The 18,261-nt window shown below is 43.1% G+C and overlaps 1 protein-coding gene across 2 annotated transcripts in view; it reads right to left on the reverse strand.

The window, feature by feature from the left end:
• The window catches only part of LOC101734097 (fer-1-like protein 4), a 52,902-nt gene that overhangs the window by 33,814 nt on the left and 827 nt on the right, over positions 1 to 18,261 (reverse strand). For both annotated transcript variants that reach the window (XM_031894421.1, XM_031894420.1), the window contains exons 2-8: positions 10,148 to 10,203; positions 6,218 to 6,306; positions 5,881 to 5,980; positions 2,880 to 2,971; positions 2,407 to 2,448; positions 1,712 to 1,876; positions 931 to 988 (exon numbers count right to left, since the gene is read on the reverse strand). In XM_031894421.1, the coding sequence (XP_031750281.1) occupies positions 931 to 988; positions 1,712 to 1,876; positions 2,407 to 2,448; positions 2,880 to 2,971; positions 5,881 to 5,980; positions 6,218 to 6,306; positions 10,148 to 10,203 (602 nt within the window). The remainder of the gene's footprint in view (positions 1 to 930; positions 989 to 1,711; positions 1,877 to 2,406; positions 2,449 to 2,879; positions 2,972 to 5,880; positions 5,981 to 6,217; positions 6,307 to 10,147; positions 10,204 to 18,261) is intronic.

Consider the following 18,261-nt stretch of genomic DNA (forward strand, 5'->3'; position numbering starts at 1 on the left):
CAAAAAATGTTGAGCAGGCGATTCTGTGACCCCCTAATATATCACTATAATCTGTTCCTTCAAAAAGTAGGAATAAATACCATTTTTATATGCTGAAATCCAGCTGCAATACAGTTCTTCTCTTTCAGCATCATTTCAAATTCTGGCAGGGGAGGAGGGACTAAAACATTGATGTTACAAATTGTAACAACTTCTCCACAGCTTACAGACAGCATGCAGGAACTACATAACCCACAATGCATTGCACTGCGGTGTTTTATTCCTTACTGACATCACGTGTGCAGGGAATTGTGGGATTGGGAGGATGCAGGCTGAGGACAGCCGACTACTGTTACATTTTATTTGAGTCTCAAAGTAGTCAGCCAGATCAGCAGGGGAACAGGGGGGGGGGGGGGGGGGCTTAGGGAACAAGGGGGGGCTTAAGGAACTGTTCCAAACCATATTTTTACATTAAAATCATGAAAAGGCTGCATATTCTTTAATTGATGTAAGTTGCTTGAAATTATGTTTACTGTTCTACAAGCTTGTTGTGTTTGCGTGTAGTTACCCTTTAATTATTTCTGACAAGCTGTCTCCCTAGGCCCTTGAGTGCCTATAGGGTAAAGAGTCGGTAAGTGGTAAGTAGGTAAATACTTACTGTACATGTATAGTCTTTATTACTCTAGTTTAGATCCACCTTAATCCCCAGGTAAAATGGTCTTCAATCTTGAACCCACCCAGTGATGGGTGAAATTGTGGCTGCCCATCTCACCGCTACCTCTAACACACCCTATACTATATAAACAACCACACAAACTTGCCTGCCATTATTTAAAAAGCAGGTATCACCCACATGTCCTCATTCTACTGGAATATGATATAACAGAGACTGCAATGGCACAAATATATAGTTATAGTAAGGAATTCCAAGTATGGGGAACGGTGCCTTACCTGGAAGTGTCTGGGTTTGGGGTTGGTGATATTATCTCTTGATGGAAAAGTGCATCGGCTGCAAATCAGAAGGAAAAATTAATGCCATACTGTAAGTACCAAAATACACATCCCCATTGCTCCGTATGCAAGTTTGGCCTTCCGAACTCCCGGGGTGGGGGGGAAGGTGGTTGGATGGGGAGACGACCGGGGGTGGCCTTGGGGTGGCCAGTTTGGAAATCCGGCCCTGGGTGCCACGTCAATTATATCGATTCATTTTTATAATGTTGCAGTTTTTTTTATAAGGTGCTTTATTTTTTATACTTAAATATGAGACTGAAGGGGTAGGTGCTAGTGCAACAGATTAAACATACCCAGACATTAGAGCAGAGGGGCAAACATGCTAAAATTAGACTTTTCACGCAAAGAACAGATTAAGTGGAATATCAGTGCAAGTGAAGAGTTTATTTATTGGTGCCATAGGACAATGAAGGAAGAAGATGAGCAGAAGGAAGCTGAATCTGTTCTTTATTAGAAGTATTTGCTGCTCTCAGCATCACCCTGCCCTATTATTTATTCATGTATAAGGGAAGAGGACAGTGGCCAGAACAGAAAAAGAATTGAAATACTGCAGTGGTCCCTGAAAGGACCATAAAGATCAGATCACCCCAGGTCCCATTACCCTCAAGGGTTTCCTTAGCCATTTTCTTTCATGTAAATCCATAAAATTGGTTGGAATTACATGGCCTATAGGCTGACAGTGTAGATAAACAGATATAACCATAAATCCCCACTTTGGTACCTCAGCACAGGGGTGAAAGTGATCCCAGAAATCTGTAAATCCGATTCATCAAAATCATCATCGTCGTCATCATCGTAATCATCATCATCGTCATCCCTCTTGATCAGATCTCTTCCCATTCGCACAGCTTCTTTATCTTTCTTCCGAGCACTGTCGGTCTCAGCGCTAAACAGAAATGGATCAGAGTCAGGACACAAATATGCCAATGCTATGTGCCAAGGAAGAGCTCCTACAGTAATACTGAATGTCACGCCTTGATACCAATAACCCTAGCGAGTTGAGGCAAGCCTGACTAGCACCAAGCTATGCTAGACTAGACATTTTTTCCATAGGGTTCCATGTAACCCATAAATGCAGAATTTACTGCACTGAAATGCTGGTATTTCGTTTCCATAGATTTTATTATCAAGTAGGAAATGCAGCAACAACTCTCGTGTACACGGGCCAAAAAGTCCATTCACACTGGAGTACAGGTCTGGACTGGTATTCAAAATAGATCTTTATTCTCCATAGGAGGGAGACTAAATGCTCAAAAAGCCCAATGCTGGCAAGAAATAGGCCCTTTTAGTTCCAAAATGAGACAATGAGAGTGCTTAAACAATAAAACTGAACTGAAACACGCTTTGCCCATGATACCACACAATGGCTTTAAAGGTCTTATGACATTACATAGGCAGGCCATCAATCATACTTACTCATCATCTTCAAACCCAATATTCCGGATAATGATGGCATTACTGCAAAAAGACAACAAAAAACAATGTCAGGGTATGGACAAATATAAACTGAGAAGTGGAAAGAAAAGATGATAGATAGAGATAGATGATAGATGATAGATAGATAGATAGATAGATAGATAGATGATAGATAGATAGATAGATAGAGATATAGATAGATAGATAGATAGATAGATAGATAGATAGATACAGAGATACAGAGATACAGAGATAGATAGATAGATAGATGATAGATAGATAGATAGATAGATAGATAGATACAGAGATACAGAGATAGATAGATAGATAGATAGATAGATAGATAGAGTGCTGAGGCCGAGAGGAGGCCTCAAAGGTTCAATCAAAACTGTCCTGAAGGTGCTTATAGCTACAGTAGGTTTGAAACTGACAGATAGACAACCAAACTGTTTCAAACAGAGGGAGAATCCTACCTATCTTCAACAGTTGAGCAGAAATCCTCTTCCACCCATGTACCCGCAGTCCCATCTGGAGGCTGATATCGGATATCCAACTCAATACAGATCTGTTGGAAACAGAAGAGCAGAGTTTATATGCCACTAGGTGACTTTTGTCCCTGTGCCAGGTATGTACAAGCCCAATAAGCATTAAAACCTTGCTTCATATGTATTATTACATAACAAAGTGACATTTTGATACCCCTTCTTTGGGTTGGTTGTTTTACTTACAGACCTGAAAAGAAAAGGGATAGGACCCGGAGACTACTCATGGTGGCCCTGCCCTAAGCAAGCCATAGACAGCTTCTTCTTTAAAGGTGACCAATAAGCTAATGATTGGGGCCTTTTGCGAGAGGGGGACTCTAAGATGGGCCCTGTGATTCCTAAGCAAGCCATAGTCATAATAAGTCAGCTTATTCTTTAAAAGGGATCTGTCACCCAGACATAAAAAGCTGTATAATGAAAACCATTTCAAATTAAACATGAAACCTAAATTCTTTTTTTATTAACACATCCATACCCATTATAAAGGCATTTAAAAATCCCAGCTGTCAATCATATATTGACTGCCCCGCCCCTATGCATAGAGGCGGGGCAGAGAATTACTTCCACTTTCCATTGAGCAGTCACTTTCCCCCTACCTCTAGGGTGTGTAGCTTGGGCATCGGATCCCCTATTCTGGTACATAAAGGGTAATACAAAGCTTGCTTTAATAACAGTGGCCACAAAATGGCGCCCGCCTCCTAGCTGTGATTGTGAATTTCAAGACTGAAGGATACAACATTTAAACAATGTATACAGTGTAAGTAAAGTTTATTTGCTTGATAAACACAATACAAAACAATTTGGAATTATTTCCTAGGGTAACAGGTCCCCTTTAAAAGCCTTACCCAGCAATGCAAAGGGGCTTTTATGGAAACATTTACAGTATTTGGCCTAGGAAAGGAGGCTATACTATTTCCTTCAACCCTTTACAAACCCTAACTGTACAGGGCGATAGCCACTAGCCAGAGGCTGTTTGCTACTGTGACTAAAGCAATGACTGTACCAAAAAGGACTGAGAGAAAGTCGCATTCCTGGCATGTTTGGTGCAGAGATATAAAGGCGGGCGCGCCCCTGTGTATGAGAGACCAGAACTGGTTTTGGCAGTGACTCATTGAACTTTCCCGTTGTTTTTGCAGAAGAGAATGGACAATCACAGCTGATAGAATAAGGTGCTGTTTACAAATGAATCACTGTATTCTGGGCTGTTTAGCGTTTCAAAAAGGGTATTGGGTTCACGGTTTACATGCAAATATAGATTTTTTGTAGGGTGGGGGGAGTTTTACAGCTACTTGTTATTATATAGTTATTATAGTATCAATCAGCCACACAGGTTCCACTGCTTAAACTGAAGCTCTAAGGCACTCCTGTCCACTACTTCTCTTTGTGTTTGTCATGTTATTGTTGTAACTGCGTGTGGGTTGTTTTTGGTAGCAAGCTATGTGGAGGAGATGGGGGTTGGCCATTTGACACCATCCCCAGAAAGTCCAACAGTTATGCACTAAGGCAGTGATCCCCAACCAGTGGCTCCGGGGCAACATGTTGCTCCCCAACCCCTTGGATGTTGCTCCCAGTGCCCCCAAACCAGGGAGTTATTTTTGAATTCCTGACTTGGGGGCAAGTTTTGGTTGAATAAAAACAAGATTTCCTACCAAATAAAGCCCCCTGTAAGCTGATAGGGTGCATAGAGGCTGCCTAATAGCCAATCACAGCCCTAATTTGGCTCCTCCATGAACTTTTATGGTGCTTGTGTTGCTCCCCAAGTCTTTTTACATTTGACTGTGGCTCCCGAGTAAGAAAGGTTGGGGATCCCTGCACTAAGGTAACAAATTCTGCTGTTACAACGGTTCTATGGAATATAAGTTAGATTTTAAGTGTTAATTTACCAAAAGGTAACATGAAAATGCCACTGTAGGATTCATTTACAAACGTAATCACCAATGCAAGGTACTTGGGTTCAAACACAATACTTACACTTCCCAATAGTCATATTAAGCACCATTGTGTCCGTCCTGTCTGTTCTCCAAAATTGAGCACAATTGCACCTATTAATACTGTGGATCCAGGGGTGTAACTAGGTGTCACTGGGCCCCAAAACATTGCTACATTCTACCAAGATATATTAATTGCTCATTATTAAGGGCCTTACTCTTACCTCTACACTCCTGGGTCTGCTTCCCCTGTATCTGACCAGGCCCGGATTTGTGGAAAGGCCCGGGCCTAGGGTGGCACAAATTGGGTGGCCACATCAAAATATTAAAGTTTTCTCGCATATGGAGCAATGGGGACCTCTCCCCCACTGCTCCGTATGTGATTGTTAAGACCCGCGCATGCACGATCCCTAGTCTGCGCATGCGTGGGGGGGTGCGTGTGCAGTTTGTGTGTTCGCGCGTTTGCGCGGGGGGGGCATGGACAGGGGGCGGCCTCGGGGCGCCCGGCTTACAAATCCGGCCCTGTATCTGACCCACCCTGAACGTGTCGGTAATTGCATAGTTCCCTCAGTGGGTTGTGTCAATGGGGTGCACGACAATGCCTTTTTAACCCTGTGTGCTGGAAGTGACACAACCTGTTAGATGCATCTTGCAAACACGTGAATGTGCAATTGTGCTTGTTTTTAATGTACATTGGGCACAATTGCAGCAGGCACAACTCCTTGTGTGGCCACAATTACACTGGAATAAAAAAATGCTGCATTGTGGGAAAATAATTTTAATGATTTGCATCCAAAATTGCACTAGGAACAAAAACCAAATGATATTCATAGGAAGATGCATTATTTTACACCATGGTTCAATACAACCTTCACAGGCAGATATCAGTTGAACTAACCCTAACAGCTAAAAAAGGCACCAGTAGCCTAGAACTGTTCTAGAATAATACATTGACCTTAGACAAATCCAGTCTTTCTAGACAAGACTGTAATGTTAGGACTTACCCCGGTTATTCTGTGATTTTTGTCCACTAAGGTTTCGGTGAGGAATAGTCGGCCAGTCTTTGTAAGATGTTGGAGACTGATGACCAAAGTGCCTAGTACCCTTAAACAGAAGGTCAGACTGGTCAGTAGGAAGAAGCTCTCACATTTTAATACAGAATAAGAAAGAAAACGCCTTCCTGACTGTATAAAATATTATTAATGCACACCCCTTTCAAGAGCAAAAGGTTTACTATTTATTGGGTCACACAATTGTTACTTTGCATTAAGCTTCTTTTCCCCTCCTTCTGGGTGATTTAGATGGGCCAAACCCCCCTGGAATATAAGATAAGGATCTTACCGATTAGAGAAAACTTTACTGCAGTTGTACACCTTCACCGTTAGAAGCTCTTCATCCACCGGCTTTCCATAATGGGGCCATCGGTAAAGCTGTGTGGGAACATAGTACATTTGTTATGTATTTATTTATATAGAAGAACTGCTAAGGGCTGGGGATACTGCCGGCGTTTGAATAGAAATAAAAGCAGAGTGGGGCACTGGAGATATTACCCATACAATTTCATTATGGTACGCTCTGGAATAGACTACTGTCATTTTGTTTAAGCACAACTTATCCAAAACTTTATGGCCCATTGCTATTCCGCTCCATGACTGAGTCAATACACATAAGAAGATAAACACATAGAAAGGATTTGGACAGACACGCTTTTAAAGGGAAACCTTTTCATTTAATCCCCATACTTAGAATCATTTTAGAGGTATGACCCACTGAAAAATCCCTAGGCTAGCCCGTGGGAGCTTTCATTTCCATTTAGCCCACTGTGGGCTATTACACGATACAAAGACTTGGTGGTGTTGAGCCAAAGACCCTGTACCTACAGGTTACTCCCTAAAAAAAATATAGAATGATATAAATATAATTACTCAGCTACTGGAATGCAGATTTTTATAGGCAGCTTTGGGTAAATAACTTCCTCCCATAATGACGTAGAGCAGTAATTCCTACTTTATGTGCTTTTGTGATTGCGCTGCTTGGCTTCTCAGTACCACACAAAGGAATGTGGCTTTGGTGTATTTTAGTAGTGACAAGCTGCCTTTCCTGATCCTCCCAATAGGTAAACAGAAAGGAGTGCAATGAGATATTGCTTTACAAACTGGCCTTTTGTAGTTGCATTGCAGATAGTGAATAATACTACCCCAGCCAAAGATAATTAAGTATAAGTAGGATTAATAGGGCCCAGAGCAAAGTTAGATTTCCTTCTCCTCCTCTAAACCACTCAGCCCCCTCCCTCAGGAATTGACTTTGGCTATTGGCTCCTGGACATGCTCAGTTCTTTCCATCTCAGATTGCTAAACACGCCCACCAGTCTAGCAGCCAATAAAGCTCTGCTGTAGCTGTCTGCTCCTATTTTTTTCTCCTAACCTCCTCTCCTGAGCTCAGCTTAACCATTACAGTGCTCAATCCAAGCAGAACTTTTTATCAAATTATGTTCTACCTGTGTAAGAACTGTGTAAAATGTACGCTAAATAGGGGTCTTTGTGCACATATGCTGTTTGCATGATGATATGTAAGAGGGAAAATGGCCACCAGGTAAAAGCTGCTATTTGTTATAGGAAAATGTGATAGCGCTGGCAAACAGAGGGGATATAGGCAGTACGCATAATGCCATTTGGGTGGGGGTGATGTGCCCTACATGTAGCAAAATATAGGCTTTACATATCCTTGCACGCACAGTCTGCTGCACAAATTTCTACTAGTAAGTGGGTATCACTTTAAAAAATGGAAGCCGGCCTTTTGAATGATACCCACCTACTAGAACACCTACAGACAGAGAACAGTCAGAGAACACCCGATGTATAAAAATGCCCCATGTTCCACTGTTGTTATGAGTTCTATGGGTTCAGTTCTATTTGTAACAGCACTGGTTTTGGTACCACCCATACCCTTTCACTCCAAACTCCAAGTTTTTCACAAGGAGACAATGTGCTGTTGCTGTCAACAAAGGCCAACTATTGCTGGAAACCAACTGCAAAGCAGATCTATAGAGGAAGAGGCCCATGTTTGTGTACTGCCCAGACAGACAGAATTACCTTAATCCATCACTGTATCTACTACATTGCTGCAAATATAGAATGTGCTTAATCAGACTGGGATGCCAGGGGCCCACCAGAAATATTAGACCATGGGCCCAGGGTTTCCTCCTCTCCACTCAGTCTCTTTATTCTCCTAGTCCTTTCGTTATATACTATATTTTATTATTACATCTATTCAGTCTCTTTGTTTCCATATAGAAACAGAGACTGAATATGAAATTGGCCAAATGGTTGAAAGCAGGAGGGCCCACTGACCCCTGAACCAAATGGAAGTATTCCTGGTATCCTGGTGGGCCAGTCCGAAATGTAAAGGTTTTGAAAGGGCTCTATTCCAGATTACAATCCCCTGACCAGGACACAGGGTGTAGAAACTAACACAACCATCTGTAAATGGCATCTAGTTCTATTGATGCCAAAACCTGCTTAAAATATGATGTTTTTCCTGCTACATATTTACATAAATGCAGTTGTTATTCGATGTGTTTGTTTATACTCCTGCTGTCCCTATGAGTGAATCAGCACTCAGCACTGTTTCCTGGTAGTGCACTTTGTTGAAGTTGAGACCTGATTCATTTTAACCCATTTCTGCCTTCTGATTTGCTCAACTCATCTACTCATATAGTAGGGTAACGTAAAAGCCCCAAAACAACACCAATAATAATAATAATAATGATGACTACGAGCGGAGCTTCCAAGCCTCTCCCAATAAAAGAAGAGAAGAGAAAAGGGAAAGTTGGAGTGTAACTGAATATGTGCAATGACAACATATAACCGAGTAGTTAAACCAACACTCCTGTTACAGACTTAAGATAGAAGGCAACTTCCCCTTGAAGATCTGCAGCAGAAACACTAGATGTGCAGGATGGTGATGGACTAAGCTTCTACCATACATTTCATACAATCTGCAGTATTTGCAGCCAACAAAATGCACTAGGCATGGGTGTTGTTGAACAAGGCCTATTATATGACTGTGGAAGGCATACAGTGTGTACATAATATATCCTCCCTTCTTATACCTGAACTCCTCCATCTGATTAAAGCCCTCACACATATTACTAGGAATATTTCATTTGTGCTCCATGATTGAAAACAGCTGGTAGTGCAGGTCCACAAAAGAGGTTCTTATAATAGCCACATGTATCTTTTCCCAGCTTCTTTCTGTTCATATTTTTCATATTAGGATGAAAGTTATAGCTGATCACATGGACGGCAGTCATATGATCAACCAATCTGCCACCTGTGGTTGGGCTGGGGCAAATAAAGCTGGGTGCAGGTCCCCGTTCTTTCTAAAGTAGGACTGTTTAACCTATGGCCTTTCAGTTGCTGTTTAACCAAAATGCCCAATGTAATATGCGGCATGGTCTTATTAGCTGATGCCAGGATCAAACTACAGGGGCTAGAACAGGGATCCCCAGCCCTTTATACCTGTGAGTCACATTCAAATGGAAAAAGTGTTGGGGAGCAACACAAGCATGAAAGAGGTTCCTGATGGTGCCAATAAAAGCAATAATTGGCTATTTATTAGCCCTAATGTGGACTGACAGAATACAGACTGGCAAGTTTTGGTTTCATAAAAACCAGGTGTACTGCCAAACAGAGCCTCCTGTATACTGCCAGTCCAAAAAGAGGCTACCAAATAGCCAATAATAGCCCGTATTTGGTACCCCCAGTAAAGTTTTTCATGCTTATGTTGCTACCCAAATCTTTTTACATTTGAGTGTGGCTAATATAGCTTGGGAATCCTTGCTATAATTTATCCTTTAATTGCCCAATGCTAATTTATAGATTAGACACCCATAGGCAAAGGTGATGAAAAATGTAATAGATGATGATAATAATAATATACTTTATCGGGCAGGTTCAAAAATCCCATTGGGTGAGGGCCACGTTGGCTTATTGATCCAGTGCTCTCCCAGTGGGGTACCTATTGTGATTCACCCACTGGCCTGGGGGCCAAATTGGGTAAAGACCTGCTTGTTTGATGGCCTCAGTTTTGGATTGGGAACAGAACCTTGATCGCTGTTACTTTGGCCTCAGGTCTCAAGATGGTTCTTTGGGTAACTAATACACAGCCTCCAAGGTACCAGCAAATGTTTCAGTAGATTAATATCCCGCATCCCATTTCTCCATCTCTCACTAAAACAATTTACCATATAAGTATAAAGGATGTTCTTACCTCTGCAAATTCTGCTAAGGATCCTGTTTTGAGTTTCTTGCTTTTGTGTGTAAAGCCTAAAAAAAAGGATGAATCAATGTTAGTTTGGTGACCATTGAAGATAAGTGACAATAAAATAAATGGGATATCAAAGGCCACTTGGGGTGGAATTTGGGAAGAATGCTCTTCTAGGCACTCCTGGAAGCTTGAGGGAGGATCAAATTTGTTGTTCCCTGTATTGTTGGGCCTATGGCTGAATGGCTCATACGGCAATGTTTTCATATATTTGCAATCTTTTTATAAGCTAAGGGGATGCTGACCTTTATACAGTAGTAGTATTTTCTACTTGTAAGGGGCCAAATAGGCATTATTTTAAACAGGGACAGGGACCATAGCAGATCTATTGGTAGCTTCAATAAAGTCCAGAGTGAAACCAGCACCGTATATTATTCATTACGGACTACAACATTAGGGGGATTTTCACTTTTGCGATATGTTTTTTTAAATAAATGGGCAAAAGAGGTATTTGCCCATGGCCCACCAGCAAGGAGGGGGAAGAGGGTTGGCTCACCATCCATTTACATACACTTCATAGCAGGAGGCTGGGAGGAGCCCCATATGATGCTTAGGGGCACGGTGCCTCACATACGTTATGAATAAATCACTCTGTTGACGTAGGCTTTTGTTATTATTTGTATGTAAACGGCCCCTATGTTGCTCTGTTGAGTGTGAGCAAACTACACAAACACAACTGCGCTGCTTTGGGAACCAATAGAGAGAGTGGTTTATATGGAAGTGTTTAAAGGGGCCCTCCTTCTGAACCTACTTTTTAATGAAGTATCCCCTGGACATTGCAGGTCCTTTATTATATTCAGCTGGAAGAGAGCAGCAATAGAATCATGTGTCTTTTTACTGTCATGATTTTTATGGGGTACTTTTTATTTCTAAATGACACTGTTTACATAGCAAATAATTCCCTCTGCCATTTAACATTTTATTCTTGAACCAACAAATGTATATTTAGCTGTAATATTGGTGTGTAGGCGCCATCTCAGTGCATTGTGCCTGAGTCTGAGCTTTCAGAAGGAGCCGGCGCTACACATTAGAACTGCTTTCAGCTAACCTATTGTTCTCCTACTCCCATGTAACTGGAGGAGTCCCAAGCCGGACTTGGATTTCTTACTATTGAGTGCTATTCTGATACCTACTGGGAGTTGCTATCTTGCTCCCTTCCCATTGTTATGCTGATTGGCTGCTGGGGGTGAGGGGGGGGGGGTATCACTCCAACTTGCAGCGCAGCAGTAAAGTGTGCTTGAAGTTTATCAGAGCACCAGTCACATGGCTGTGGCACTCTGGGAAATGAAGAATATGGCTAGCCTCATGTGACATGTGTCCTTGTCTATATATAAATAATATATATAAATACTGACAGTTACAAATTGTATTACAGACAAACACACACATTTTAATGTTTAATGACTGTGCCCCTTTAATAACCAGACAAGGGTAAAGAAGATCACCCCTGCAGCATATGAATTGCTATATAGGACCCTCAATAGTCCCTCAAGGCTTCATGCACGTATATAACAAATAAAAACTCCTAGCAGTATGTGACTCATGACAGGTAACAATCATGGAATAGTAATAATAATAATAATAATAACAGCACCCACTGTGCCATTGCGCCTAATAAACTAAGTACCATATATTAGGAACCTATAGAAATGTAATAATATGTGAGAAAGTGGTTTTACATGCATATCTATAAAGGTAAACTATACATATTTCTCTTTCCTCACTAAGGGAGGTGTAATTAACAAGCCTTGTGTTACACATGTAAATAATGGGGTTGATTAGGTAACATATAACTGTACTGATCCACGCGGGATCCCAAGCCTGAGGCGCTGCTACTCGGGTTTATATGAGGTGTTACTGCATGTGTAATACTAGGGAGGTTCCTATTTAAATACCAGCCTTCAGCTCCCGGCTCTTCCCTTGTATACAAGGAAAATCGTCTAACTGCTCAGAGGTTCTTCTCCCCTAGGGCCAAATTGTGCCAGAATTCAAGAGAAACAAGTCATTGTGAATATTTTGAATACTCACTTGAATCGCTCGAAAGCTGCATTTAAAAAGGTCTGCCTCTTATAGCTGCACATAAATACACAGAATGAGGCTTAATCGCACAGCTTTCATACATAACCTGGTGTTTATTCTAGTTTGAATTTCTGACTGGAGGCAAATTTAGGAGGCATAAAGACCACATGTACTACCAAACAGAGCCTCCTGTCCACATTGGGCTACCAAATAACCAATCACAGCCCTTATAGGTCACCCTGGGAGTTTTTTCATGCTTGTGCTGCCATAAGCAGAACAGATATAGGACCCGTTATCCAAAATGCTCGGAACCAAGGGTATTCCGATAAGGGATCTTTCCGTAATTTGGATCTTCATACCTTAAGGGGCACATTTACTAATCCACGAACGTCCGAAAAGCGTCAGAATGTGTTTTTTTCGTAATGATCGGTACTTTGCGACTTTTTCAAGCTCTCAATACGAAAGTTGCGACAATTCGCGAAAGTCGTAATGGTTATGAAAAAGTTGCGACAATTCACGAAAGTTATAATGGCAATGAAAAAGTCGCGACAATTCTCAAAAGTCATAATGACAATGAAAAAGTTGCGACAATTCATGAAATCTGTATTGGCTATGAAAAAGTCGCGACAATTCGCGCAAGTTGTACCGGTTACGAAAAAGTTTCGACAATTTACGGGAAAGTCGTAACGGCGACGAAAAAATCGCAAAAAATACGAAAAAGTCGCAAAATGTTCGTTTTCCAATCCGAATTTTTCTCATTCGGATTCGGATTCGTGGATTAGTAAATCTGCCCCTAAGTCTACTAAAAAATTGATAAAACATTAATTAAACCCAATCAGATTATTTTGAATCCAGAAGGAGTAATTATAACTTAGTTGGGATCAAATACAAAGCACTGTTTTATTTTTACAGAGAAAAAGAAAATCAATTTTAAAAATCTGAATTATTTTGATTAAAATGGAGTCTATGGGAAACCGGCTTTCTGTAATTCGGAGCTTTCTGGATATCGGGTTCCCAGATAACAGATCCCATACCTGTACTTGGTTATATGATTAAGACCTGTGATTACATATATATTATGTGTATCTGGAAGCTGGGCAGTGCTAAGCTATATTAACCCTTTCAAGCTATATAATTAATACTAGAGGTTTCCAAACTGGTGATTGTCCCCCTCGAGAGGCCCAAAGAAGTAGACAGAGAGCCCTAAATTGGAACACTATTGCTTTTGTGTGCCACAACAAAATGTTATGTATTTCTCTACCTTTGCTCTAGAACATTGATTTTTAATGGTAGCTCTCCAACTATAATTCTTAAACACAGAATAAATGGGGTCAAGGCATGATGGAATCTCTGCAACATCCAGGGACCCAAGCCTAAGAACATATTTATTTACTGAGAGGTATAAACTACTAAACTGTTCAATTCACATTGTACAAGGGAACTCTGGAATTACAGTCAGCCTGGACCTGGTGCAAATTTGAGGTTTGACTGTATAAGTTGGGTCAGTAGCCACAATTGACAAGTGACAAATGAAGCAGAAGCCATTATGTGGCGGATGTGACAGCATTCCAATGCAGTATTTGGCTACATACGCCTAATGCTATTTTGCTACAATTATGCCAGAATTCTGGGGGCAAAAAAAGGTAAAAAAAATGAGGTCTTGCTTCCAAAAGTTGGAATTGCTTTGTAAATGAGATCCATCATAACATAATTTATGAGATAGTAGTAGTCTGAAATATAGGTGATTTGGAGTTAAATTAGCCTTTAGTATGATGTAGACATTGATATTCTGAGACAATTTGCAATTGGTCTTCATTTTTACTGGTTTTACAGTTAGATTTTGGTTCAGCAGCTTTGGCAGCTATCTGGTTGCTAGGATCCTATTTCCCTAGAAGCCATGCAGTGAATCAGAGACCGGAGGATGAATAGGTGAGGTACTGTATAACTAGAGGTACTGTAAAAAGTAACAATAATAATAATAATAAAAAACTGCGGCCTTGCAGAGCAATATTTTTTGAATTCCAGGGCCAGTGACCCCCATTTAAAAATTAAACAGGGGCAGACGAGGGAGGCAAATAATAAACTATATAAAAAAAAATGAAGACCAACTGCTAAGTTGCTAGGAATGGGACATTCTATAACTAAGTTAAACGTAAACCCCTTTAACTAATTCTGAATGAAATGTTAAACAAAAGGCACCGTTTCTTGTTCCCCCTGAAACACAGTAATATAACAGAGATATAAAGTCAGTAGAAGTACAAAGCAGGGGTGAAACAATAGAACTGGAGGTTCCTGACTAATGCACAACTCTAACCCCCAGCCAAGGTGCGGGAGGCGCAGGAACCATAAAGAGAATTTGCCATGGGGGCAAGTGATTTCTAGTTAACCCCTGCTGACTTAGTACCACGCAGTGTGTTTGTTCCATCGTTAAACTACGTGGGCAGCATTTATAGAAAGCAGTGGCCCGTGCTGTGTACTCAACACATCTCTGAGTGAGCTTTATTGGCTTAAACAGGAGTCCGATATTGGTCTTAAAGCTTCAGTACAAAGGCCATGATTCAACACAGATTGCAATGGGCTGTGCCCTTAACATTACTTTCCCTGTGTACAGAGTCAGACAGAGGTTTGGGTGGGGATGGCACGGCTGAGATTTCTACTTAACCATTTCCCTGCAAGACTTGCATTTGGTTTGGTGACATTTACTCACCCCGTGTTTTCACAACTGTGGGTTCAGGCAAATGCCAGAGGGGCTGCTGTAAGATGCCATAGTCACTATTTATTGGGCTGGGGGAGCTGTTTGGGCCTCTGTGTACTTGGAATGCCAGGACCCAGGCCCAGACTGGCAATCTGTGGGTTCAGGCAAATGCCAGAGGGGCTGCTGTAAGATGCCATAGACAGTCACTATTTATTGGGCTGGGGGGGCTGTTTGGGCCTCTGGGTACTTGGAATGCCAGGGCCCAAACTGGCAATCTGTGGGTTCAGGCAAATGCCAGAGGGGCTGCTGTAAGGTGCCATAGACAGTCACTATTTATTGGGCTGGGGGGGGCTGTTTGTGCCTCTGTGTACTTGGAATGCCAGGGCCCAGGCTCAGACTGGCAATCTGTGGGTTCAGGCAAATGCCAGAGGGGCTGCTGTAAGATGCCATAGACAGTCACTATTTATTGGGCTGGGGGGGGGGGCTGTTTGGGCCTCTGGGTACTTGGAATGCCAGGAACCAGGCTCAGACTGGCAATCTGTGGGTTCAGGCAAATGCCAGAGGGGCTGCTGTAAGATGCCATAGACAGTCACTATTTATTGGGCTGGGGGGGGGGGCTGTTTGGGCCTCTGGGTACTTGGAATGCCAGGAACCAGGCCCAGACTGGCAATCTGTGGGTTCAGGCAAATGCCAGAGGGGCTGCTGTAAGGTGCCATAGACACTCACTATTTATTGGGCTGGGGGGTGGGCTGTTTGGGCCTCTGGGTACTTGGAATGCCAGGACCCAGGCCCAGACTGGCAATCTGTGGGTTCAGGCAAATGCCAGAGGGGCTGCTGTAAGATGCCATAGACAGTCACTATTTATTGGGCTGGGGGGGGGCTGTTTGGGCCTCTGGGTACTTGGAATGCCAGGGCCCAGACTGGCAATCTGTGGGTTCAGGCAAATGCCAGAGGGGCTGCTGTAAGGTGCCATAGACAGTCACTATTTATTGGGCTGGGGGGGCTGTTTGTGCCTCTGTGTACTTGGAATGCCAGGACCCAGGCCCAGACTGGCAATCTGTGGGTTCAGGCAAATGCCAGAGGGGCTGCTGTAAGATGCCATAGACAGTCACTATTTATTGGGCTGGGGGGGGGGCTGTTTGGGCCTCTGGGTACTTGGAATGCCAGGAACCAGGCCCAGACTGGCAATCTGTGGGTTCAGGCAAATGCCAGAGGGGCTGCTGTAAGATGCCATAGACACTCACTATTTATTGGGCTGGGGGGGGGGGGGCTGTTTGGGCCTCTGGGTACTTGGAATGCCAGGACCCAGGCCCAGACTGGCAATCTGTGGGTTCAGGCAAATGCCAGAGGGGCTGCTGTAAGGTGCCATAGACAGTCACTATTTATTGGGCTGGGGGGGCTGTTTGGGCCTCTGTGTACTTGAAATGCCAGGGCCTATTTGAAATCCCAGTCTAGGTCTGTCTCCTAATCCCCATATATCAGTGAAATATCTACTCTCGGATTATCATATAAATCAAATCTACATTGTATGGAGGGGCAAATGTAAGGGGGGGCTGTAAAGCACAGGTTGAAACCAATACTAATTGCTATGCGGCTCACATTCCATAACAATCTGGATATGATTCCTCACAACACTCAGTGCAGATAAAAGACATTACTATTATTATTATCCTAATCTAAATTAACATAAAAATACTTTTTTAAAGACTTGGGAAGTCAATGAGTCACAACTCGTTTGTAAAAACAATGTATCTTAGGGCCAAGGCACCCAGGGCTTTGTTTAGTGCTCAATGCAACCAGGGTCGGACTGGGCCGGAGGCGCACCGAAAAAAAAACCCTGGGGGCTCCGCCAGCCCAGAACAAATGCCTGCTGGGTGCTCCCAGGCCTGCAGGTCCCCCTCTCCAGACACACTCGGCTGAGGCAGCCCCGGTGGGCCCTGCATCCCCCCAGTCCGACCCTGAATACAATATTATTTGGTAACCCAAATTACCTGACAGTTTTCCCCCCATGGACTTTAATGTAAAAGCTGATTGACTTATAATGTAGGGACTGCGTGTCTGTCATTCATTAGACAGGGGTATTCTAACTGCACTTCTTGGCACAGCTAGACGTTAATAAGCCCTATCCCAAAATCTCTTAGGCCATGCCATCTTATAAACAACTGGAAAGCTGACCCCTATTCTTAGTAAAGATGGCGCAAACATTGTTTGACATCATAATACCAACACCATGTCACAGCATTCATTTCAATGGGAATGATTTTATTTTTATGGTTTACGTGGTGGGGCATCTATGCCAAATGTCTGGACAGAATTTGCTCCATCATTAAATACACTGAAATCAGAATATACTGAAAAGGCTATCTTCTATAATGGCCCATAATATAGCCTTGCCAGCCAGATGCCCTAGGCAACACGGCCGACCACCTTACCCACCACATATCACCCCCCTCCCATCATGGTTCCCCACCTCATTCTCAGCACTCCTGCATGCATGCACAGGGTGGTATGCAATGCGCCAGGACCAGTAATGAACTGACATTGGAGGGACAAAGGCATGGAGTAGGGGAGTAGAAGAGGCACGTGCCTATTTTGCCTACCCCTAGTTCTGGCTCTGCTTGGGACCTGGCAGTTTCTACATAAGGGGTCTTATTGTAACATGGAGTACAATGCCTTAAGGTTACTTGAATTATTTAAACATTAAAACACCCAATTAATATGGGTTCACATTAGCCTAGATACCAGGTTCAGACTGGGATTCAAAATAGGCCCTGGCATTCCGAGTACCCAGAGGCCCAAACAGCCCCCCCCCCCAGCCCAATAAATAGTGACTGTCTATTGCACCTTACAGCAGCCCCTCTGGCATTTGCCTGAACCCACAGATTGCCTGTCTGGGCCTGGGTCCTGGCATTCCAAGTACCCAGAGGCCCAAACAGCCCCCCCAGCCCAATAAATAGTGACTGTCTACGGCACCTTACAGCAGCCCCTCTGGCATTTGCCTGAACCCACAGATTGCCAGTCTGGGCCTGGGTCCTGGCATTCCAAGTACCCAGAGGCACAAACAGCCCCCCCAGCTCAATAAATAGTGAGTGTCTATGGCATCTTACAGCAGCCCCTCTGGCATTTGCCTGAACCCACAGATTGCCAGTCTGGGCCTGGGTCCTGGCATTCCAAGTACCCAGAGGCCCAAACAGCCCCCCCAGCCCAATAAATAGTGAGTGTCTATGGCATCTTACAGCAGCCCCTCTGCCATTTGCCTGAACCCACAGATTGCCAGTCTGGGCCTGGGTCCTGGCATTCCAAGTACCCAGAGGCCCAAACAGCCCCCCAGCCCAATAAATAGTGA

The sequence above is a fragment of the Xenopus tropicalis genome, chromosome 10 (assembly GCF_000004195.4).
Source record: "Xenopus tropicalis strain Nigerian chromosome 10, UCB_Xtro_10.0, whole genome shotgun sequence".
Taxonomy (NCBI): domain Eukaryota; kingdom Metazoa; phylum Chordata; class Amphibia; order Anura; family Pipidae; genus Xenopus; species Xenopus tropicalis.